The sequence below is a fragment of the Rhopalosiphum padi genome, chromosome 1, assembly GCF_020882245.1.
Source record: "Rhopalosiphum padi isolate XX-2018 chromosome 1, ASM2088224v1, whole genome shotgun sequence".
Classification (NCBI taxonomy): Eukaryota; Metazoa; Arthropoda; class Insecta; order Hemiptera; family Aphididae; genus Rhopalosiphum; species Rhopalosiphum padi.
This window is the reverse complement of record NC_083597.1, coordinates 87,245,534-87,273,332: the sequence shown is the minus strand read 5'-3', so window position 1 is coordinate 87,273,332 and position 27,799 is coordinate 87,245,534. Positions and strand designations below refer to the sequence as shown.

At 36.4% G+C, this 27,799-nt stretch overlaps 1 protein-coding gene and 1 long non-coding RNA gene across 12 annotated transcripts in view; one reads left to right on the top strand and one right to left on the bottom strand.

Moving 5' to 3' along the window:
* Positions 1-27,799, top strand: part of LOC132916909 (optomotor-blind protein-like) — a 50,128-nt gene that overhangs the window by 14,548 nt on the left and 7,781 nt on the right. For 2 of the 11 annotated variants that reach the window (XM_060977351.1, XM_060977353.1), the window contains exons 2-7: positions 10,127-10,240; positions 10,529-10,651; positions 11,528-11,681; positions 23,936-24,001; positions 26,832-26,978; positions 27,072-27,148. In XM_060977351.1, coding sequence (XP_060833334.1) covers positions 10,127-10,240; positions 10,529-10,651; positions 11,528-11,681; positions 23,936-24,001; positions 26,832-26,978; positions 27,072-27,148 — 681 coding nt within the window. The remainder of the gene's footprint in view (positions 1-10,126; positions 10,241-10,528; positions 10,652-11,527; positions 11,682-23,935; positions 24,002-26,831; positions 26,979-27,071; positions 27,149-27,799) is intronic. The other 9 variants (XM_060977360.1, XM_060977362.1, XM_060977352.1 and 6 more) reach the window with 8 other exon arrangements.
* On the bottom strand, positions 19,419-20,558 carry LOC132916911 (uncharacterized). Its single transcript, XR_009660223.1, has 2 exons — positions 19,967-20,558; positions 19,419-19,896 (listed from the first exon to the last, which is right to left on the bottom strand). It is a non-coding gene; the product is annotated as an uncharacterized LOC132916911 (long non-coding RNA).

Here is a 27,799-nt window from a genome sequence, read left to right as displayed (position 1 = left end):
TCCGACCCGTTATGCAATGTGTTACGCACCCAAGAGATAACGTATGTCAAGTGACGTGAAGTGTAGTTCTGTAATAAAGTTTTGTACTCTTGTATTTGTTTGTTTTGTTTATTTGTTGTATTCGGTTTGACTGTTTGAGTAGATTTAGTCGAATCTTTCTTCAGTTTTTTGCGTTTACATCAAAAATATGTCCTGAATAAAGTAGTGGAAAATAATAAAATAAATCATTGTAATTGTGTTTGTATTCTATATTTCAACGGAAGCAAAACAAAAAATGATAAGATTTTAACCTGGTCGATGCTGGGTAATACAGCTAGTATATTGTATTTAGTATACGTACCTTATATTTTATAATATTGTACTGCTACACTAATATTATAGCGAAATGCTTTGAGAAAATTGAAAAGTACCGGCTCTGGTGTCATAAAATTACTTTGAAGAGTTAAAAAAATATTCAAAATCTCAACGACTGCTTGAGAATTTGAGATGTTCTTATCCCCGACTAATTAATCGAAAGTTCAACAACTCTCTCATGAGTTTTCCCATACTGAGTGTGAAACGAAAATATAAAAATATGTGTGAAGCTCACTCGCCCATATACCTACTATAATATATTATATTGGTATTTAGTACATATGTTCATAAAAAACACTATATTATTTGTTTATTAATCGTTAGTATTATAATTTATACCTAATATAAGGAGATTATGGATTAAATAATCAAATATTTACGCTAATATCTAAAGTTAGAAGTGTATCACATATTTCTACATTCTTTTTTTAAATTTTCTGTGGTCTATTTAATACCTTTGCTGCCTCTTTTTTTCTTCCATATTCTTCCCAATCTTCACTCTCTTCACTCTCTTATATTCCCAAATCTTGTTCATACTTATTCATATATATATATATATAGAAATCTCAAAAAATATGTTTGTTTCTATACTTTTGTACATATTTTAATTGCGGAAAAGGAACCTCAGGCTTGTGGCAAGAGTATAATATAATATACAAAAATAATTTCATAAAACTTAGGATAATATTATTATATATTTTAAAGATTTATCACTTTTATAAAAAAAAAATCTTATTATTGTTTTTTTTTTTGCTTCATCTGTATTATTTGTATTTATACACACACATACATATTGTATACACATACATACTTACGATGTGCACTTAAAAGTTTCAATACGAGTTCCCTCTTTTTTTGCTATAGTTTGTATTTTCTAGTACTCATCGCCGTCCCAATATTTATTTCATATAGGTGTTGTTAAAATTGTCAAACGATAACTATTTATATGTAATAGCGTTAAACATATTATACGCCATAGGGGGCGTCGACGAGATCACCACGCACCGGCCGGGTCAGGCGATTTTCGAGGCACGTAATAAAATAATTGTATACCTAATAATAATAATAACGTATATAATAACTTATTTTCCACTCTAAATTGATTTTCGTGCATTTCTTGCGAGGTTGGTAGCGACATGATCATAATAAGTATCCTTTATTATAATCACTGTATATTTTTTATACACTTATACGACATGTACTATAATATAGAGATTTACGTCATTACATCGTTTTTATTATTAATCATAAATATTAATAAATAATAATATTACATGCGTGTTTAATTTGCGATCTCATACAAAATCCGTTTCTTGCTATAGGAAAAACGCGTGGCGTAAAAGAATAAAATGCGGTTTATGCATTTAAAATATAAAGTTATATTCGACCGTACGTCGTAGGTAATGATTCTCTCTTGTATCGCGCGCGTATACACATACACATGGACACGTATATACGGTGAAAATCAGCATTCGCCTTGAGAGTTTGTTCGCCGGACCGTAATAAGCCGAGTACAAAGGCGCTTTCCGCTACTACCTCACCTCACGCTTATCGGGGTCGGAGCTCTTTAACGTCGACAAGGAGAAAATATGGAAAAGTGCTCGTTTTTCCGGAAGAGTTTCTCGCCGTCGCGTCGCATCCGTTTGTCGTCCTACGACTCCTTTTCCCCACACCCCTCCCTACTCGATCATCCCGCGAGTGTCCTTTAGAAAATGTTCACACCAGGCTAATTTTCGAGTCCCGTATATATTATATACACATAATAATAATAATAATACGCCACACCGCTATGAGCAGGACGACCCCGCGTTGTATAATAATAATAATATCCTTTTGACGTGTATTATGTACACTGTCGAGTTCAGTAGTGATTATATACAGTGGCGGTGGTATAGAGCTTTCGCCCTTTTTCTCTGCGCACAATTATAAATATTTTTTCGCATCTCTCTCTGTATACAACACGATGTAGCAGTGTGTTTTCCGCGTGCGTATAATATATATGTGTATACTTGTTGTCTCACTTCACCCCGGCGTTTTCGGTCGACACCTCAAAAGACTGCACTGTTAAAACGTAAAAGGACAACAGATTTTTCTCGTATTGTTTTTATTTTATTTTTTCTCCTCGCAATTTTTTCCACAATGAACCCCCTCTACCGACTTTTCATAACGTCGTCATTTTACTCCTACACCCCTTTTCCCTTTTTCTTTCACCAAATTCATTCCAAGCATCGTTCTTATTCTTCTGCCCAACGTGTTTCTTTCTGTCGAATATTTCTCATGATATAATTATCGTATTCTCTGTACAATAAGCATTGCGCTAATGGCACGCTTATAATATAGGACATGATTGTATATATAGGCAACTTAAATACGCACGAGTGTATAAAACACCACATTGTAAAATCGTACTGCGTTAATTTTGGATACACCACAATATCAACGATAAACAAAAGATTCCGGATGTTATGAACACCATTAGAAAAATATTAAAACCTTTTAAAAAAATTAACCACATCAACAGCTTAATACAAGACGGTTATTTCATAAAATCACTTACCAGAATTTGGCATTTCTCATACAGTAAGTGTATAATATTATATACTCTAAGCTTTTCCTCAAAGTCGTACACGAAGAGGCGAAAGCTCTTTGACTAAAGATTTCACAACACACTACATATTAGCTTCTTACTATAATCTGCTAATCCAAACTTATGCTTTCAATCCCAGGAAGTTCTCCAAGACAGTTTGAGTGAAACTGATATTGTAATCTTGAATAATTAACATTAAAAAAAAAATGAAATAAAATAATAAAAAAGTGTAAAAATACTTATTAAATAAAATGCAATTTTTTTAAATTAAAAAAGCATGTACAGGTAGCCATATGCCTATAAATATATAAAATATTGTTAATATTAGAACCGATATCCACTGATTCTATTGTTATTGATTATGATGTTATATTTTAAACTATTTTTCTTATCGTCGTCAGGTTGACCTTTAATTATCGTCGTCGTAATTAAGTAATATTACGAGAACAAAATCAATTTTGTATTATTATAATTTTTTTATTTGCTATTTCTGCGTACTAATTATCGCTTTAAATGATATACGTCTCGCGCGAAATTGTTTCTCAGATATTTTGCATTATACATATGTGTAATATACGTATATAATATAATGTATGAAACATTAAATTGGTCGAAATCCCAATCTTTCACCATGATTATAATATTCCGATGAATTTATTGAAGTACGAATCCCCACAAACAGCGCGTGGCTGCACTGAGTAATCTATACAAATTTTATATCACTACAATTATAATATTATGTTCCGAGAACGTGATTGACATTATTTTAGAATTACGATACGGACACGGGTTTACAGGCGCCAAAAGTCGGCAGAGAACTCTGCAAAGACGTATGAAAATGTTGTCTGGCGAAGTGGCGAATATATATATATGTATTTATATAAATACATGTACAATGTATATTTTATAATTTGCGTATAATATCAAAGAAAATAAACTTATTCGCGGTTATATGCGTAATAAGTCACAGACGGTTTTTTTTTAATCAGCGCATATCATTATTATATTATTGTTGATTATTGTTAGGTATTATTGTGTACTACTACATAGTAATTATGTAGAATTTTAAAATAATAATTATATTTTACCGAAAAACCGTGTCACGTGTATCACTGTACGCATCTAATCGTTTCTAGATATATCATATTATTGAAACGTACATGCAATATGCTACTATATTATAAAATAATACGACTGACACAAGTAATTATATTTTATCTTTTTTTTTTACGCAGGATAACCGATGTCGTAAACCGACGTGCCCATTCGTTTGTCAACGACGTAAAAAACAATAATTTTCATCCCTGGTCTATGATTTCATGTGTATATAGTGTGCAGTAATAAAAAAAATTCGAATTATTACCTCTTATACCTATACCACTACTGTGTAGTACTTAAATAAATACCGACTAAATGCCTATTGTGTATGGTCAAATATAATGGAACGTTAACGGTACCGTTTATAGCCTACATTATACTAATGCGAATACACACATCAGTATAGGTACTCATTGCTGCACTGTGCCAGGTCTACAATACACAGAGTGATTTACTAAGCATGCGCACACTCATAACTCATTAGTCAATAGTTATGAATTTATTCAAATCCAGATTTTTGGAATTTTTAAGTATACTTTATCAACCTTTTTACCTTTATATGAATAGTTTTGAAACATTATTAATAGACTAATTGATTAGTCAACCCTCAAAAATATTATTCTCTATCATTTTTGCAATGGGTTATTATTCTAAAATTTAAAAGAAGATCAACTTGCATGAATGCATAATGTCTATGCCAGAGAAAAATTCTCTTATTTTTAAATAGTTTAATTTTCATATCAGTATAGTCCCTTCATCCTCCAAATCTATTATTATAGACATATATTATCCTTAATATATAAATTTGAATAACTCAATAACCACTCATTTGATTTGGATCCATTAACATTATCAAAAAAATCATCTACTTAGTAATTAACAGAAAAAAGGGTGATTTTTATATGAAAATTGGAGTTGGTATTGTAACACGATAGGTACTCCTTAAATGACATACTAAGTATTTGAAAAAAAGATCATTAAAATATGTATGAAATCAGAAAATGAATAAACTCAAAAATAAATGTCAACACTTAACATGGTTGGCGATTACCCTGTATTATAATATCGGTGTTTTATGGGGGTGGTGATTTGTGCGGAGTTCTTTGATCGGGTTATTTGTGCATTCACATTAGCTATAAAATCTATAAATACCTAATAGTAATTAAAATCATGAAAAATTAATTTTTTTATCTATATTATAATATAAACCATGCACTCCATCGAAAAATTTCCTAATGCTAAAATATTATCTTTTGTTTGTTAATGCATTATTATATTATAATGCATATAATACAATGGTACTCGAATAAGTACCTCGCGTTCATTTCGATAAATGAAATTAATAATAAATATACGCTGCTGCATTTCACCAAACTATTTACCTAAAATATTAAAACTACTTGCACGCGTTATTCGCTCACCCTATTATAATATTATATGGACGTATTATTATCATAAATCACATGAAAATAATAATACTAATCGTACACGTGTAATGTATGGAAAACCGTCATCTATTTACGAGTGTATGATATTTCGGTGTACCGTTTATATGTATATACCTAATATATATAAACATAACGAGGTAGATACAAACGCCGTATTAAAAATTCGGCGCGTCGTCGTTACCGACCGGGTCGACCGGTTGACGACTATAATAATAATAATAATAAATAAAAAAAAAAAACCAACAAAGCGTTTATAAATCAAAAAGTGACGAGAGAAGGTAAAAAATTAACTGGAATATTTTTTTCGGGTCTGCCGCGCGCGCGTCTCTATTTTATACACACACGCTCACACATACAGATATACACACGCGTACGTACGTATGTGTGTGTGTATGTATGTATATATATATATATTTATTATTATTAAATTTTACGACGACGACGACGACGACTATGACTATACGGTGATGGGCGGACACGGGATTTTTTTCGACCCGCGGGGTATGTTTGTTTTTACTGCTGGCGCCACCACCCGCTGCCCGGGCTCACCACTATCAATCATATCGCTAACCATCCGTACGCGCGTACCTCTACCTACCTATACCTATTTCATATATAACGTTATATACATATTACATACACACACGCGCGCGCGCGCGTCGAGTTGAGTCGCGTCGTCTTACTAAAATCATTTTTTTATAGGTACTCGTCGACGGTGTAATAGTGTTTCGATTATTATTATTAACATTAACCGGACGATTGTATTTTTTCTCCTCTATAATCTCCGGGCACGGGGTGACATGACGTAAACGGATATGCTGCTGCGTGCATTTACGATTCGGAATGATATACGCGATGGAATATAATAAGTACGTGTCGTAGGTACTGCAGCAGTTATATAGTAGGCATAATACAATATAATATTATATGGACGAAATAAATACCGTCCATGAGACGTGTATAGTGTGTGTGCGCGTGTGTATCGGAAATCGACGTACGGCTCTATATTATAGGTAGAACACATAGCCTCTCCCCGCCGTTTTATATTATTATTTACTATGATTTATAAACGGGTGGAAAATAAAAACGATCGTCGTCGCTAATACTTCCGTGGGCGTGAAGCGGCGGCGGCGACGACGATATCGTAAAACGCCAAATGTGCTACGCGCAGAGTGTTTTTTTTCGGGTGCGCGCGTCTTCGTCGTGTGTTTACACGGTACATTAAGTCGTCGGCGTTGACGAAAGCACAACCGCACACAAACACATACACCGCCGCCGCCGCCGCCGCCTCCGCTCCTTATTGTATTCGGGTTTTATGTATATAAACGCTCTTATATTTTATATATTATGTTCGCGTAGGTACCCGCCTATACATATTATATTTTATACCTATATATATATACGCGTATTTATACTATGTGTATATGTATTATATTTGTATTTGTATACGTATGTATATAGGTAGCGGCGACCCATTACGCACAATAGGAAGAGAAACACCTTCTTCTCCTTCGTTCATTATTCCCTGTCCAATCGACCGTGTCGCGTCGTCGTCTCCTCGCGCCACAGTATTATGTATATATAGGTACACTATATTATAATATGCACACGCCGCCGTCGCCGCACAATGTGACGCGCTCTTTGTAGGTACATATTATTATACATAATAACATAATGTGTACAATATTATATACCTGTGTATAATGTCTCTTAACACACAAAATAACACTTTCTTCGCTCGCGCCGCCCTTTATACTCTTACGTACGGTCTATGGGTTTTTTTTTTTAGGCGCCGTGTGAACGTTTATCAAAAACGCGCGTTCAAGCGTCCTTTTTTTTCCGACGACCGCGGTATGTGTAAGAGACACGAGAAAATGAGAATAATCGCATAATCCCGAGACAACCCTTTTTTTTTTTTTTTATCAGAAAAATAATGCATCACAATCACAGCGTTTAAATTCGTTTGGCGTTTTGCTTACACAGTTGTCGGTTATAGAATTTAAAATAAGTCTCATTAACAGATTTCTTGTTTGCCTAGAACGGTGGTTATAGCGTAACTGTATCTAAAACCTAATTGGTTCAGTGTTGAGCGCGTTGTTTCTGTCTTTCGGTCTTTTTGTCGCACGACTTAGGGATTTCTGAAGAAATCAATAAAAATTAATTTGATTTTAACGAAATCTGTGTTAACAAACACCATTTTATTGGTTGTTGTTTTGAATACAGGAGCTACAATAGTAAAGTTTAATTTAGTTTTTTGATTTATGTAATTATTCCGATATGAAACATAATTTATAGTATAATATTTATTTTTTATTTTTTACTTGTGGCATCCGTGGCTATTGGATGTACAGCATAATAATGTTATTTGACGTATTAGCTAACATTGTATTATTATTAATATTTTGTAAGACTTTAAAAAGTACTTATTTATTCAATTACATGCTGTTCATAATATTTATTTTACATAAGTAACAGCGTAATAAACTAATAAAACTAGTTATTATATTTAAAATTTAAGTAAAATCAGACTCTGGAACTGCAGTAAGTTAATATTAGGCGAAAAATAATTCGAAATTCTTAATCGAAATTTATAAAATATACAAAATGAATAAATACTGTTCGCCTTAAAAAAAAAAAACAGAAATATAATACGCCGATTTCATTCAATTATGTATACAAATAAAAACCAGTGATTTGGAGTCTAAAGTACACATCATGTATTTATTTTATGATTTTGACAGTGTGCAGATTATTATATATGTTTGGCAGGTATATAGGTACTACACAGTATGTGATGTACGTTAATGTATTTTGTATACGCTCGTGCGTGTTTATCCTTTGAACTGTCCTTGCGCGTTTGTAGTCGTTAAATTATTAATACAACATATATTATAAATGCATGGACGATAAAAAATTTTACCATACGATTTGTCATCGTTCAGAGCTAGATGTATTATGGTGGAAAACTATTTTTTTTTCATTTAAAAGAACTGTCACGAACAGAACAAAGACGGGGAGGGTACATTAATTTATATACACATATACTAGCGTGTACAGTGTAGTTATACATATAGGATTATATAATATATTATGATATCGATGTACATATGGGTAAAACGATTTTCGAACGATATTGGATGGCTTTGAAATCCACGTGCGTACACAATGGATCGACAGCAAAATAATGGGAACAAATTATATATTATTCTTTTATTTTTTTCGCCCACACGAAAACCGCATACGTGTTTTTATTGTCCGATCGGACATTTTTCAACAATGCGCGATAACATGTTATCGGTTAAAAAAATAATATAAAATATATGTATAATATAGTAATAGGAAAAAAATACTTAAAACCTATATCATGTTTCCCTCTGCTACAGCAACTCCCAAATAAACGCTCACACACACATATATGTATTATTTCGTTTCGAATACAATATATGTGTTTCCAGGGAGAAACAGCCACCCCTGCGACCGATCGAATTCGGTTAAGTTCACTTCCGGACTTTGGATTTCGCCCACAAACACGCCCTACTCTGTCGTGAGCGAGCACTCGCTCGCACCCCTGTACCCCGCCATTGATAACGCACCACCGCCGGTTTTCTCAGCTCGTATTAACACACACACACGCGCACGCACACGTATATAATATTTATTATATAAGGGTTGAAATTTATAAAATATACCGCATGGTATACGTATAATGGAACGGGCGCTCGCGAATAATGGATCCTGCGTGTATGTGTGCAGGGGGTGGTGTGAAAAAGGGCGAGCGATGAAGCGTACTTACCGTAATAATAAAGTGCGAGATATCATGCACTCATCCTATTGTGACGATTAAAGATGGCTGCCACCATTTAATAGGGAGTTTAGCTGAGAGGGGGATGGGGGCAGCGTGTGTAGCAGATGGTTTTTATATATTTTTCGGACGAGGAAGAACAGTGGTAACAACAGCAGAAGCAGCGAGAGAAGGATTTCCGAATATGATGTTGTTACGAGGGATATTATATAGAGACATATTGTTATATATATATTTATGTGACATCATATATATCATACGAGCTCTGCAGCTAGAAATTAGTTTTTAAACACGTTTACCTATGTATATTTTGTGTTTAAACATAAGTTGTGTACTTGTTTTTGATAGAGAATAGTAAATGTATAGTATTACAAACACGATCTAATAGATATAATATCGTATATAAAATATTATACATATTATAGCTTTCTATATAAAAGATACTTCGTGCTATTTTCTAATATATTTTATACATATTGTAATGCGGGTGCAGCGCACCACTGTATACTGTATGTTTACCTCCAGTTATTTTTTTAATCGGGTATATAGTAGTAAATTTAACGTGTATTTGTTAATTCCTATTATTACCTTCTCGTAATCGCTTTATATAGTTACTTATAAGTTAAAATAGACAGCCTGCCACGAGTGTAGCTGATATACTACATTCATTACTTAGACAATTTTACTGCGATTATAATATTCACATTAGTGTGGTTGGAGCTATGTATAATAAGTACAATATGGTTTAAATAATAATATGTAGAGTGCGCGTGATTTTGTTTTATATTATATTGTGTATTGGGGAAAAAACCAAATATTCGAAAAAACTGTCTGCAGGCAAATGTTTCCCCAGATGAGGTTTCGGGTGAGCGGTCTGAACGCAAAAACCAAGTACATCTTGTTGCAGGACATTGTGGCGTCAGACGACTACCGGTATAAGTTCCACAACAGGTATAGAATAAATACATACGACTGCTGTGTATATTAATAATATATTACATTATGTACCTAGTAACGTTGTCATCGTTAGTATATTATATGTGAGCCGACTGCCGAGGCGCAGTCCAACCCCCCCGCGGTCAAACTTATATTATACGTACACTGTAATATATTTACACATAACCCGACTTTTATATTTTATTATTATTATTTGGTTCTGTTTTTATATTTTGTATGATAAACCCGTATTGTTTTTTTCCTGTTTTTTAGTTTCTTTTTTTTTTTGTTTTGTTCGATTAGGCGGATGTTCCCCGCTTACAAAGTTCGAGTAATGGGACTTGACAAAAAGGCCAAATACATACTGCTAATGGACATCGTGGCCGCCGACGACTGTCGCTATAAGTTCCACAACAGGTACAAAAAGTAAACAAATTTCAATCAAATGACTAATTTTTTAGATAATATATAATGTTGTAAACAATATGTATGTATATGGGATCATCAGTGGTAAATGCATAACAATATTATATATAATAAAAATTTGGTTATTTTTGAATTTATATATTTATCTTCAAAATGACATTACATTTAACTATTTATGCTTTTTATTAGGTATAGTTATCCATATTTAAAAAAAATGAACGTGCAGTGACACGAATTTAGTACATAATAATCATTAGAATTTATTATTTTAGATTATAATTTCTCTTTACAAAATACATAAATACTTGTATGATTCCATGGCCTTTTTGTTAAGTTTATTCGGTCATTGTTATTGTATTTAATTTCATTAGTTATAAATCTCAACATTTAAAAAGAAAAACCGTGTGTGGGTTGATTCGGCTCAAATATAAAATAATATTATGTACTATACATATTTTTATTAACTCACAGCATGATCATTTTTTTCTTTCTTCTAACGTTTCAACAAAATAATTTTCAAACGCTCTGTTTATTAATATTCAATATTTTCCTTGTTTACAAATCTGCCATTTATAATATTATACATTATGTATATTTGCTTATTAAAATTGGCGTTTAACGTTTATTAAAAACAATAAAATTATATACTTACACACGTACATATTCCGCTATTAAATAATTGTAATTATCATGTTTTAAACATTTAACAACGTTATACGCCGATTTATTTTTTTGCTTTTAATTTTGCTTTTTGTATTTTAAAGTTATTCTGTTTGTTTTATTGCATTAATAAATCATGCATTATTTTATTCTCGACACCCGATTTATACAATGACCCTGTTAATAACATTTGTGTGTATATTAATCGTTATTTAGCCGATGGATGGTGGCCGGAAAAGCTGATCCGGAAATGCCCAAACGAATGTACATACATCCCGATTCCCCGTCGACTGGCGAACAGTGGATGCAAAAAGTCGTGTCGTTTCACAAGCTAAAACTCACCAACAATATATCTGACAAACACGGATTTGTAAGTACAAACCATTTATTTATATATAATACTGTGTAATATATTATTAAACTCCTCTTATTTATATGTTTTCTCCATAACCATTTAAAAAGCATGAAATGATGTTTCCCCTCATTTTACATGCATTCGATGTAAAGTTTAGTAATTTATTATATTATATATATTATATATGCAATAGGCATAAGTAGGTAGACGTTAATTAAATTTTGGACTAGAATAATCAAAACTAAATGTTCGTTTTCAATTAATACACACTGAATCCTCTGTGGACGAAAACTTTTATTCGGGAGTAAAATAAATTGTAAAGAATAAATGTACGCATTTCTGTTTGTGTTATTTTCGTATAATTTTCCATATAAATACGCGGTTCTTATAGCGAAGATATATGAATAATGAAGTATTGTCCATACTACATGTGGTAAGATTTATCACTACGATTTCGATCATGTATAAATTATACGATATCAGTGATATTACTTTATGACACTAATGACCCAGTTTGGTCACGCAGGCATTCGGTAAATAAGCTACTTACTATTTAGTATTGTAATTATACTATATTAAATGTCCTAGCTGTTGTATACATTTACAACTGTTGTTTGAATGTTTCACTTTATATGATTTATATGTTTATGCAATTATGTTTATTATATACGTGCTGCTGTTGCAAACATTCAATACGCAGCGGGTATTCCGATCAGTCGATATAGTGTATTTGCAAGCAGAGGGTGTGGTGGACATGTATGGTAGATCCTTTCTCATCCTTGTTTTTATCTTTTAATATAAAAGCATGACATTTTTAAAAAATAATGTATTATTTATGAATAAAAAAAGTGTTTTTCCCTCTAACGACCCCCAACACACTCAACTTTCTCATATCTATCCCCCACCACCAGGTTATCCATATAGTAAAAATTCTAAACAAGCCACTGATATCGAAAACGATAATAAAACATCAACGCGTACCTACATCATAATTTAGTATACCATTATATAATATATTATATAGATTTCTGATGCCCGTGAGAACGATTTGTGAACGGACGGGAAGCGAGGCTACGATTTATTTATTTGTTCTGCATTTCTAAAATATAGGCGAAAAAAAGGTGGGCGGGCGGACTCGCGCGACACCCTCGGACGCGAGCAAATATATACACTCGTCGGCCGACGCCGACTTTGCGCAGTTGGCACAAACTTAGATCGGGGTGTGCGACGGCGGCGGCGGTGGCGTATTTCAGCTGCGCCTCTGGCAGTAGCGCCGCTACTATATACATGTATATAATATACGTGTCTACTATATACGCATATAATAATATACCGTTTTCTCGGGGGCGTCGGCTTGTATATACACGCGGCGGCGGCGGCATCGATACATAGTGTCGTTAAGTGTTTCACAAGGGTTTCGGTGAGTGCGGGAAAACATTCCGGTCGTTGTTTTATTTCAGATTTTTTTTCCGCCCGTCCGGGGGGGTTGACACCAAATATTTGCTCGTTCGAAATACTTAAAAGGGTCGATTTAAGCGGCTGTCTGTGTGTGTGTGTAAATCTGATGTCACTCCGTATATAGCGTGATGTTTGTATACGTATGTGTACCGCCAACGGTTGCTGCAGTTCGTGTGCGCTTCTCTCCGGTTAAAACAATTTATATACATTTCGTGTACGCACACGTATTATATATATTATATAATATACTGTACATACATATACATACATACACATATATATTATACACGCGGAGATTCGACGTGATACGAGATTTTTATAGATGTTCAATTAACACGGGTTCCCGCTGAGAACCAGACTTTTTCTATTAATTAGGGTGCTGTCGCCAATAGTCATTAAACAGTGGCGGCGCACGAGGGTTTATATATATATAACATATAATAATAATAATAATATAATATACGTGTGTATAACTGCCGCCAGACGGGTCCGGTTGAGTGCCTAGTCGCCACAGCGCCGCCGCCGCCGCCTCCTCCGTCGTCATCATCGTTGTCGTCGTCGTCGTCGTCGCCGTCGCCCGTCGCCTTCCGACACCTTTTTAAGACGATTCTTTTATATTTATGTGTACCTACGTGTGTAGTGTGTGTGAGTGTTTCGTATAACGTTTTTGTGTTTTAAAACAACCCCATCCGCCACCCCTCCGCGCGCGTACTACTAGACAAGCGCTAAAATCTTCGATTTATGGGGCCCCCGCCGACGGTGTGTAATACCCGTGTAAAAATGAAAAAGATAAGACGCACTCGCCGCCATCGCCGCCGTAGATTCAAACTCTGGTTCTTCTCTTTCGGCATTTATCGTAAACGTATTATTTTCGTGTACACGTCGATTTACCTGATGTGAATCACACCCCGGACAATGAGCGAACAGCAGTTACAATAATAATAATATAATATAATATATGTATGTCAATGGTTATAGGTCGTATATTTTATTTATACCTGAAATATATATATATAGGTGTCACTTAATTTTATTGTCGTTTCGTTTTTCGTTTCGCCTGCAGTAAAGTCACCGTGACCAATGCTAGACCAAAAACCCGTTGTTCTGTGCCTACTAGTGCGAGCTTGTAACGGCAACTATAATATTGTACATAATATTATATCGCATTCTATATTACAACGTGCCCTTTGATGTCGTCTTTGGTCAAAAGCGTATTCGAATTTTTATTCACTCTAAAGAAATCGGCAGTCCTGTGATTATATATATAAATACCGCGCGTTGTATATAATATATCAAGTCCTGTGTCAGGGTATATATTGTATAATATAATATATAGTACCTGCCGCCTATATCTGTGTTGTATTTATATATATATACATCATGACGTATTTGTATAATGATTTATTCTATTATATCATATCGGACGCGGATCGCCACGCAATTTCCTCAAAAAAAAAATTCCTAACCTGTCGGACAAATGTTATTGTCACGTCCGACAAACGACGAGAAATAATAATGGAAAATATATACACACAAATACAATATAGTATATTGTGATGTGGAGCAGTTTTTGTATTTTATATATAACAGTTGCGGTCGACCGAGATATACGTAGATGATAATATAATATTACCTATATACCCTTTGCGGCGGTGGCGGCGGTACACTTTGGTGGATGACCGTTTGACCGGAAAGTCGACACATATAGTTTTCGGTGAGCAAAACATCACTGGCGACGGCGGTATCCTTTTTACTCTTATCCTAAACGAATAACACACACACACACACAAATACACACAGGACCGTAGTCCCGTCGGTGGTAATAATGTGAATTATTGGGTCGTATGTACCTGACACCGTGCCGCCACTGCCGGTGGCGCCTGCCTGCGACTCAAGTGGGTATGTCACCTCCACCGTCGTCGTACACGCTATATATTATGTACATTATTATACTCCGTCCTTCTGCCCGTGTATACGCACATCGTGTGATAATGTCTAATATTCTATTTAACACATTACGTATTTAAAACGCTGCAGATACACATAGGCATATACACTTATATATATGTACTAAATAAATAGTATTTCGTCGTAACGGAAATTTGACTTGGCGCCTAAATGCGCGACGCGACTGCATGCTGCAGATGCCGTTTCTCGAGACGAGGAAGTCCGGCGACGTACCGGATTTCTGGCGCGCCGTGCAGAATTTATTAAGTTTTAACGTGTAAACCGAACTCGTGGAACACTCATGGTATGGTGCACTTCAAGATTTCGCAGTGTTTCGTAATTTCGTATATTATAATATTATTATATTCGGTAGCGTGCACCTAACGCGTGCGCGTACATGATATTAATAATAAAAACATTTGTTTGCGCACCGACATTAATTAGACTATATAGTGTTGTTGGGGTGGACGCGATACCTATCCGGTACACTACACGTGAAAAAATCGCTATATTTTATGTACTACTGGAGCATATACGCACGCGTGCGCATCGAAAAAAAGAAGGCTAGACGATGCCAATATCAATACTATCCATTGGCTATTCGTGTATACTTATAAACTTGGATTATAGTAAGTAACGACGCGCAAACACGGACCTCAGCGATTTTTGATTTACATTAATTCACCGCGTCTTGTCGTTCCGTACATTTATTTTTGTTGTGCACTTGTACATGTGCGTATTTGTTCTCGCCGCGAGCACATCTCCTTCCCACACACATCATACTTGTCGAGATACAGCACACTGGACAATTTTTACAGAAATCGGCGACATTGTAATTTATAATATTATAATAATATATGCTCTCGCACCAGCGGAAAACCAATACAACAGTGTATGCGTAAATTGTTGTTATTATTATAAATTATAATACACACTACGGCGAAACATATGTAGGTTTAAGGAAGAAACTGGTTTTAAAATTACCAAAACCAACATTTTTATTAACTTACATATTATTTAATTTATGGAAATTGGTGTGCGTACATCGAAAAGCTATGTCGATTATAAATAGGTGATGTATAATCGCTCGCCTACACATAATTTTGGAATTAATTGTTTCATTAAAATTCCTCGACATTAAAAAAATGTTCGTAATATCTAATTAGTTTGTTTTTTTTAAAAATGTACGAAATATTTTTGATAAAGTCGTATTAACCTATAATTTAATGTAACATCATCACATTAAAATAATATGTCTTATAATAAAATTCTAATAATAATTAAGATTGAAACAAAGTGTATACACTTCTTACGGTTAGGTACACTTCTACGTCTTCTATAGAAGATGATAAATATTTTAAAATTATACTGTTCTAGCTGCAGGTAGATAAATGGTGTTTGTGTACACAACACTCGAGTTCGTGTTATATTATGAGAGATGAATACAATTAGTATACCTTACACGTCGTGTATAATTTTGTTGTTCAACGAGCGCGTTTTTGGAACATAAGTGTTTGGTGAATAACCGTTCAATGGTACAAAATATTATTATTTAGTTCCGTTTATCCGAATTTGCTTATAATTTCGATCTATTCGCCAGGCCATGGTGTAACTATACTTAACGTTTTAACAGAGATGTATATCCATAATTTTATAATAAATCACACTTAATACATAACAACTTTAGAAGAAATCTTGTTTTGAAATTCTCAACATACCGAGGAATTTACCGATTATTATAGATAACCCGGTGACGGCTTAAAAAATCGAAATAAAAGAAGAAGTAGTGCATTGTGCGCCTATTAGTCGGCCGTAAAGAGAAGACCGTTATCGTCTACCCTACTCGAAAATCGTCCGCTTAAAAACGGCATGTTTCATTCGCGTAGGCAGTAACAATAACCCATATCTATAATACCGCCGATGATACGATATGTATATATATACACACACACACACACCCGAACACATGCAGTGTACCAACTATTATAATAAACATATTATATATATATTGCGATGAGCTCCCGTTTTCCGCTCTACTGGACTTTCTTGCAGCGGGACGCCGACAATGGCTTGGCGGCTACCGAACGGGGCAGAGATGATCATATTGTGTGTGATCGTCGTCGTCGCGTTGTCGGCGGCGTCCGTCAAATGGGGAAAAAAATATAAATAATAATGAAAATAAAAAAAAAGAGATAACATTTTTCGGGTAGGATTAATCGCGGGCCACCGGATTTCTGTAATCGACTCTCTTTCCACAGTGTACGCATAATATAATGTACGCGCCTCGCGCACACACCCCCATGGGAATACTACGGGCGGTATACATAACACCGCACGCACACGATAGTAAATGTATAAAGTATAAAAACCCATCCCCGGTATATAATGTTATTAGACCACCGCACACATAAGTAACTGTTGCATGAAGACACGAGATCCCACTGGGAAATCAGTGTGCATATATACTATATGTATATATATATCCATAACAGCCCTGGCCGAGAGAGAAAATTTACTCGGCCGTGGTGGCGGCGAGGGAGATTCAAAGTGCCGCGAATCACGAGACACTGCACTGCGTGTATTACTTATATATATATATATATATTACTTCTGTGTACGAAGCGTTGTGTTTTGGGCCAAAGAAATCGTAGGTCGCGAAACGTCGAACATGCATTTATAGATAGGTACATCAACGTGATCGAGACACATTCAATATAATATGACTTACCCGCCAACTAAAATTGTTTTTAGTGAATATAATTTATATAATATGCATACATACATAAATCAAATTACCTTATTAACTCTGTAAAAATCCGTCATTTTTTCAAAATAAATACTGATTTTATACCTACCAGGTATTCTTAATAAAATGGATTCTTTATTCAGATGTAACATGTAAATGACAATTATCTTCACTGACTTTAATAGCAAAGTGTAATATGATTATTTTTCACGATGAATAGTTTGAGTGTTAGTTTGGGTTTATGGATCAATAAAATTCCATTAATATCTATTTCTATATCTTGTTTGTATCCATATAATTGCGAAGATAAGAAAAAGATTAGATCATAATAATTGATAGATTCAACTTTTACTTCAGTTTAAATAAAATAGATTTTTTTATAGAAACATAATACATAAAAATCAAAAACAATTTTACGGCATTCAATTTTAACAGTAGTCCTGTGATTCGGTGTGTTAAGATTTTTTTATAATTGTACCTATAACGAATAGTTGTAATAAATGTTTATAAGCTATCAATGTTTTGTATCATACCTATTTAATATCATCGGGTTTTTTCCCCGATTACGTTAAACAATGTAAAACGTCTAATCCTGGCTGTTGTCTCCTCTCCTGTCATTTTACTGTTTTCGATCGGATTTATCTTTTTCGGAGAACAATAACCGTCATGGCGTCATATAGAAACGGAAAAAAGCCACCTTGTCTATTATCTTCAGTGTTGTAACACCGGCACATAAGCTACGTGTTTTCCAGCGTATTATTATAGTGTCATACGCCGCCGCCGCCGACGGTGGGGGTAATACTGCGCGCAAGCCGGGACGCCCAAAGGGGGATTATCCGGGCCACACCCTCCGTCGTCGAATGGTCATTCGCGGGCGTTTTAAAAGCGTGTTTGTTTTCACACCACCTAGTCGCGTTTATGCGGCTAGGGTTCGTGCAATGCCCTCCCCGAGATTAAAAAAAAATAAAATGAACACTTCCCGCGAACCTATATATTATAATTGAACGATGTACCCATGTTAAGCAATAATATAGACGCGCAATTTTTTTCACACGACTGATAAAAACATCGGGATCACATAACTGTTTCCGTCACTGACGTCATCGTTCCCGCGTGCAGCGTATATCAATATAATGTTGATCGAAACGAATGTGACAGAGTTTGGTATCGATTCACGTAAAACTCGAACTAGGTTAGGATTATCTAAGTTCATGTCTATCCAAAGAAAATTAACAACACGGTATATTATTTATTATCAGTATCGATCGACTTTCAAGGGAAATCGTCATACACGCACAACTGCCATCATATTATTATTATTATTATTATTATTTTTACTGTTTTGTCGTCGGCCGTGCACTCAGTGTATATACGGTATATATATACGGCCAAGAACCGGGTGCGCGCGGTATTCGATGGCCGCAGTAGATAAGCCCAGAGTCGTCCTTTTGTCGGCGTCCGTCCGTCCTGCACCACTATTGCGGTCGCCGGACGAAAATTCGTAACCAAAAATATTTCCGGATCATATTGACGTGTACCACTGCATGCTAGATATAATATAGGAGAAATAAAACTAACATGAAAAAATACGAACGCGGACAAAAATGAAGAATGTGTACATTTATTTCCAAAATAAAAAAAACACACACAAACGAACTCGCCGGAAAATAAAACAACAGCTAGAAACGGTCGTAAAACCATCATAGGTATATATATATATAATATATATCTAGGGGCCAACAATGAAGAATTTCAGGTTAATTGTCCACGGCTACCATAATATAATAAAAACACGAAGCGTATTCTGGTTAATTAAAAAAAATAAAAAAAAAACCAGGAAAAACCGGAATATCGCCGTTTCTGCTGCTGCTGTGCCATATAGGCGAAGGACTCATTCACACCGAATGATTTTTTGCGTTGGATAAAAATATTGTCGTCGGTGCCGCTGGCTTCTTTATATTGCAGCAGCAGCCATCGGCCGCGCCGGAGATAGACATCTACGCGTGCTAGCGCGTGTGTGTGTGTGTGTGTTGTCTGTCTCCGTGTGGTGTGCCGTGTGCGGGTAAAAATGTTAATGCGCTGAAATTAAAATAAACGGATAATAAAAATAAATCGTCTGTCCGTCTCGCAGAACGAGATCTGTTTTTACCCCCATTGTATTTAAATGAAGACCTCGCCGGTCGCGCGTTTTAACGGAATAAAATTGATTTTTTCCCCTCGGCGTAGTAACGAAACGAACGTATATATTATTACGTATACGTGTATTATATAAAAAACGAAACGAAACGAAACGAAAAAAAAAATGATTCGAAAAACGCACGTCAACCCATCTGTGTGTGTGTGTGTGTGTGTGTATACCTGTACGCCACGCATATTATAATATATAACAAACGCGTACTCGTTGCGGCGTAGACGGAGAAAATATATCGTGGCGCCCGATGACGGGACGACGACGGCGGCGCGACTGGCGAACCGTCGTCGATCGAGGAATAGGAGGAGGTGGTGGTGGTGGTGGTGGTGGTAGTAGTCGTGGTCGGGGCGGGAAGGGGTAAAAAAAAATACGATAAATAAATCTCGCGCGAACCGGACCGAGTCGGACTCGCGGTGTTGTTTTCGGTCGGTCGGTCGGTCGGTGCAGTTGCACACACAAGCGCGCACTAATTGAATGGTGTGCACAACGGCAAAACGACTGCGGGGCGATACTGTACACGTCCAATTATTATTACACGTACGTGCGTCGTTAATTCTTTTGGCGCCTCGACGCGCGCCCGGACGACGATATATATAATATGATAGTAATAATAATGATACGTAAAAAAGGTGTATCACGTCCGCCGGGTCCGAACGACGGCGGTACATATACATAGTATAGTATAATATTATATTATATATTATGTTGTGTTTAATATTTAGGTACTTACACCTATATGGCCGAGCGTACCGCGGTCGTGGTATATCATCGTATAGTACAACACCGTCGTTGTTTTACGACACCGCCGCCGCCAATTATGCTCGGCCACGACGACGACGACGACACACGAATATATAATATTGTATATAGTACCTCTAACGAGCGCCGAAAACGGGCCGCGAGAGACGTGTTTCTCACGGACCACTAAACAATAATAATGATAATAATGGTAATACGAAAACGAGTGTAAAAACGCGATGCCGAGTGGGTTACATATTATTATATTATTAATATTGTTGTGTTTAAATCGCGTCGTAGAAGATATTATTTATTTTTTTCACGGCGGAAACGTCGCGACGACAAAGAATATCACACGACGACGAACGAACGACGAGTCGTGTGTACATCGTATAGTAACAATATTTGGTCGGAAGACTCGTCGTTTAAAACGGTCGGCGGAAAACGTTTTCCGTGTTACCGGAATATTATTCAAATTAATATAACGACCGAAACGTGTACACGTGTTATACTTGCCGGTACACAACACCGGCGCGGCTACTGGCGCTGCACCCGGTCCTCTGGCGCGCGATGTCGTCGGCCGATAATATACGTGTGTGTCGTTTATCTCTCTCGATCGCCGTCCGTCCGGGTAGGTCTCTCACTCTCTCTCTCTCTTTGCCTCTCTCTTTCTGCCTCTCGCCGGTTCAGCGGTCCGACGGAGACTTGTCGCCCGTGTTTCTACCCGAGTTTTTTTATTTTTTATTATTTTATAGTATATACACATTATTATTATTATTATTATTATTGTATTTTTTGGGGAAACGACCGGCGGAGAAAAGAGTGTGTGGCGAGCGGGGCACGACGTCCCGTCGTCTTCGTGCGCATCGCAGTACACCGGACCCGCGCGCGCGCGTTAATAACAATAAAACGAAACGAGGCCTCGTGCACTGGCGCTGCAACACACGCGCACGACGGAGATAAAGGCCACCCGAACGATATTTATGCGGCCAATAAATAACGCCAGTGTTAATGGACACGGGACCCTCTTATTGTTTTTTAGTACTCTCGCGTATAATATATATATATATATGATATCTGTGTGTATGTGTGTGCGGACGACGACGACGACGACGACGCAGCTCTGCTACCTCAGCAGTAGGTGTCATTAGTCGTGTGATAACAACCGGGCGGCGGCGGTGGCGGCGATCGTTGTTGTTCTTTCGTCCGAGGTGCGGCCCCTTAATGTTCACACGCATATATTTACCCGGTCGCCGTCGTCGTCTCGGTCGTTTTATTTTTCGTATATACACGTTATTTTATTTTGTTTTTATAATTGGGATCGGTCCTTTTGTTTTTCGTCCGTCGTGCCGCCGCCGCCGCCGCCGCCCGCGTCTCTCGAAACCTGCACGTGTGCAGTATATAGCAAAATCTCTCTTCCCCTCCTCCCCCCTTGGGCCCTAAAATAAAGAGCACGTCACATAACTATATATACGTATATATTAATGATGATAATAATACGACGATATCTATTCCGCCTGCGACGCGTCTTCGCCGCTGCGAAATCTATTCACGTGTTCGTTCTTTTCGTATTCCGTCGGCGTATACTTATATATAACGCATATATAACAATATAATACGATATCGGCGTAGTGTACGATATCATTATTATATGCGTGTACCTATATATATATATATTATGTTATGTTTCGCCGCAATAATATTGCACACATAAGTACGTGATGTCATACGGCCTGCGGGGGAAGGGGACACTCGGAGACGTGTCTTGTCCGAGTGTCGGGGCCGAAAACGAATGCGACGAACGCACTGGTCGTATAGCAACACACGCAATCGGTCGTGTATATTATTATTATTATTATTATATATAGCAGCGGTATAGAAGTATATACGGTGACGGCAGCGATGACGACGACGACGACGACAGCACACTAATCAGACGACGTCTGCTGCCGCCGCCGTAATATATATATATATATATATGTTTTGTTGCGTTACACGACGGACAACGGTCAAACGCAGAGACAAAACGATGAGAAACCGACGGCGGCGGCGGATTACGTGCGTTGGGTGTGAAAGTACGCCAACCGTCACCGCCGCCGCCGCCCCGCGCTAATACCACAGAATAGATTAAATACCCCATACACGGCCCCAATGTGCGCGTCAACCGCCGCCGCAAGACGGAATGAAAAAAAAAAAACTATCAAACCGTTTTCGAATATGTGATTTAGTTGCGTACGTCGCGCGATAATATAACGTTCTTCGTTTTCGGCCTACCCTTTACACCCGCCGTCAGTGCGTGTAATGTTTGATACAAGCGAAGGGTCAATGCATGGATATAAAGGTTAAAATTGACATTTTTCCGAAAAAGAATTTTATATTGCACGAATAAAAGTGTTGTACTTGGCGTAATGGTATTATAACAAAGTCCGAAAAGACTTTAATCCAATTGCCGAAATAATAAATTGGCAAAAGTGTCTTCAGAAGATCTCATCATTAGTGGGATGATAATTTTAACACCATATTATAGAGAATCTATAGACCTTACCCTCGTGTAAGTAACATCATGTATTAAATATCAAAAAATTCTATAGTTTTTTAATACTTAGTCACAAGAGAAGCGTTTTTGTACAATATTAAAAAAAATGTCAGTTAACACCTTTTTCTACCGACTGCTGAATATATGTTTTATCACTTAACTTTTGTACTTGTGTGCAGATTTTTATCGACTGGGATAATTAGGTATAACGTATTGTAGGTATTTATTTTTACTGTTATTATTGTATAGTAAACATGATTTTTTAATCAAAGTCGTGAATAGAACGAATTATAATAATTTATCATAACATGCAAATACAAAATCTGGCGAGGTCAGAAACTCGAAAACGAAAAGTCAATAGCTTTTAGTAGTTTGTATTAAGACTTAAACAATATTCTGTTAAATATTCATAGGTACGTGACTGTGGTTAGACAACTGACGGTCGCGCGCGCAATCTAAACTTCGTATTTCATATCGCATCTTTACTCAAATTGATAAAAATAACAAATCAAATAATGTTTATGCATATTTTCACCCCCCGTCACAATGATTAATATACAGCCATCACACACATACCATAAACAGAAAAAACACCTATAATTAATACCAATACCAAAATGATTATATTGCTTGAATCCGTTATTGTTTATTAGGGTTTAAATCAGTTTTCGCTTCAGACCATAAACAGACCTATCAACCGTTTCCACAGATTTCCAGAGGTACGTAAAATATTACACTACACCAATATAGTAATAATAATATATAATATTTCTCTCGAGTATCACATATATATAGTGCAATATAAAACAAGCATAAAACGCGGAACGAGTTTATCGTCATCTCTTTCCGTCACTCTTTCTCTATCTATCAGCTATCTACCTATCTCTAACTATTTCTTTCTATCGCTCTATAACTCTCTCTCTCTCCAATCTCGCGTGGTTAAAATACAGCAGTTAGTGTACACACACACACAAACACACTCTAGCGCGCATATATTGTATACACATGATATTATTATCTTTTTGTTTTAACGAGATAAATGCCTCGGGGGCCACTGTTGGGTCCACAGCGGGGAGGTGGGTGGCGGACCCGAGTGATTAGGTGAGCGCCGCCGCTGCAGCCGTGAGAGATTCGTGAGAACGTGCCGGACGCGGCGGAGGTCTTGTTGAATGAAAAACACGATGCGGCGGCGGCGGTGGCGCCAAATGATGTCTGTCCGCGTGCGCGTCCGATTTGAATATAATAAACGCGACGACGGCCGAGACGATTGTCGTCGGCCATATCAATTATTTTGTATTAAATAGGTATATTATAAACATAATATATTGTATATATTATAATATTATATATTATTATACTGCTATCGTCCGTCCCGCTCATCCGCTGGTGTATAATACATTATACGATATTATACCTACTTATGCTTGACTGTTGCGACCGATACGTTTTGCTGTTTTTATTATTCACGGTCTTAGGTTTTTTTTCGCCTCCTCTGTACACCAGCTATATGTAGGTACGAGCCATATAACATGGCGCGTAACGTATCGTCGTCGTATACGGGTTGGGTTTCGCACGACTGTCTATACCGAATAATATTACCTCACGGAAACAATGCGACGAGAGGGGTTTTCTTTTGTTCGGGTCTTATTCCTTGTTTATACAAGTATAAGTAAATAATATATATATATATAATACTATATACCTACTCTTACGACTTCCGGAGACCTATTTCTGCTGTTTTATACTTTTCGATGCATTTGTGTGCGTTAAAGGGACCGATTTTATTTCGTAAATTTCGGTTTCCTTACACCATGTGGCACTAGGGCGCCCGTATGGATACGGAAACGAGAGAAACTTTTAAATCGCGTATATATATATATATATATATATATATATATACATTTGCTCGGACCCGCGCGAAAGCTCTTGCTGTCCCGGTTTAGGAACATTGCATGGCAGGGGTGGCGAGAGGAGTTAACGGATATCATGTGTCTCCGGTCAAACGGAACGCACATACAAGGATAATTGGACACGACCGGCGTCTAGTCCTTTTACACACACACACACACACACACACACTGTGGTCAGGCAGAGAGACGTAGAGATGAGAGAGTGAGAGAGAGTGAGTGAGAGAGCGAATGGACCGTCACGACCAGTTCCCTTCCACCTTCCACTAGCGCGTATGTCGTTCGATTTGTTCAATTCCACCGTATAGTCCTTTTCTCGAGACTTGTCCTCTCCGTCTATCTTCACACACATACACACACACGACGCTCGTGTTTACACGTATATTTTATATCGTTAGATCTCCTCTCTTCTCCGGTCCGGCAACCGCCAGCACGACCCGTATGCGCGCACACACACATCGTCGGAGCCGGCGTCTTTTGTGGCGCCGCCGTCGCCACCAACGTCCGATGGTGGTGTGTTCGTATAATATTAATACATGCTCGTATATTATAAAAAGCGGAATGGCGCGAAAAACGACACACGTGTGACCCTGAATTAAAAAAAAATTGTCTTTTTCGATTCTACCTTGTAGTATTCGGAGGTTATACGAAGGTGGTGGTACGGCTGCACGTTTACACGTTGTTTTATCGTCGTTAATATTTGGCGTGGGAGATCACTTATATATTATGCCGCTGTGATCGATCGCAATCGGAAAACTATTATCGATTTCCGACCGCTTGTTATGTTATACAGTTTTATAAATAAATTATACATAATATTAGCATTACGTTCGTGTTTATAGGCTTTCTTGTATAATAATATAATAATATGTGCTGCGGATATACGTGTGTCGTATGTTATATAGCCATCGTCGGCTGGTCGACAAACCTAATTCGTATACTCTGGAAACCCGTAATTACGTTTATCAAATAATATGATACGAACGGGTAATTAATTTTATTCGTTTAACATTTAATTTTCAGTTATATTTAATCGTTTCATATATTATATTTGTCACGAATATATATTACTACATGACACTATTTGAATAAAAGCTAAAAAAAAAATAATAACGCCAACGGTTGTTAATTATTTAAAAATCGTATTTTAAAAATTAATTATATAGTGATAGTAATAGTAATAATTTGTACTGTGCGTAGGGGAATTTCGTGTTTTTTTTTCACGGTATTTAATTAGGGCTATAGCTAGTTACTGTATACATAGAACCACAAATACAGCCGAATCGTGTCGCTCCGGCAACTGTGTATATTATAATGTAGGTATATATTTTAGTAAAACCGAATTATAGACTGACCTATATATATATATTATGCATTGTGTGTATTGTCGTAACAACCGTTTTTCGGGGTGAAAAAAAATTCGCCGGATGTGTCGTTCCGCATTTTGTTAATGTGTCGTGTTCGTATTATACGAGGGTTTTTAATAATTCAAACAGCCTTTTATCGCCGGCCAATCGGCACCTGTGTCCCGACACATCAGGTGCCTTGCACGTATATATCAAACGGCCCCTTCGCGTTCACCTCGTGTCGCGCGTTTCAAAAATAATAAATTATCTATATTAGATCTTTTCTCTTTCTCTAGACCATATTGAACTCGATGCACAAATACCAGCCTCGTTTCCATCTAGTCAGAGCCAACGACATCATCAAGTTACCGTACTCAACTTTCCGTACCTACGTGTTCAAGGAAACTGAGTTCATCGCTGTTACGGCATATCAAAACGAAAAGGTAATAACTCATTTCTCATTGTATATTAACCTGCGTATATCCGAGGGATTAATTGACATGTTAACCCACTACACGTGTGTTTTCTACTTTCAGATAACTCAGTTGAAAATCGACAACAACCCGTTCGCCAAAGGGTTCCGAGACACCGGTGCCGGTAAACGAGAAAAAAAGTGAGTACAAATATTATTTTTTATTACGCACATTTAGAATTATTATGACACTGTGCCTTGATTCTTATACATAGGCTATCTCGATACATATATAATAATACTACAGATATTATAATGAATATTATATTTCATAAAATCATTGTTGACGACAATATCTATACGCAGTATTATCATTAGTGGTTTGAAAACCAAAATCGTTTCCCCTTTGTTCACCGTAAAAATTACCTCCAATTGATATTTATGACGAGCGCACACGTTTACTATAATATTATTATGCACATGCATACACAAATCGTGCAAACGATCGTCCGATAAAAACACAAAAAACAACGTGTACAGAACGAAACGATTTACATTTTTATTTTTTTTCCATAGTTGTTATTATTATTATGATTATTTTTTTTTACCGGTCGGAAGTGCGATTATTGTTATAATATTTAAACACAAACGCACACATATATTTTTACGCGATACGATTTTATTCTGCCACGTCGCGTGTGTGCAATAATGAACCCGCCGCTTAATAGCCTTTTCAAAGTGTGACGCGCACAATCGAGATGATAAATCAGTAGGTATCTATAGACCTATAGTAGGTATATATACAATATAAATAATAATACATAAAATATTTGAACACATATTATTATATTA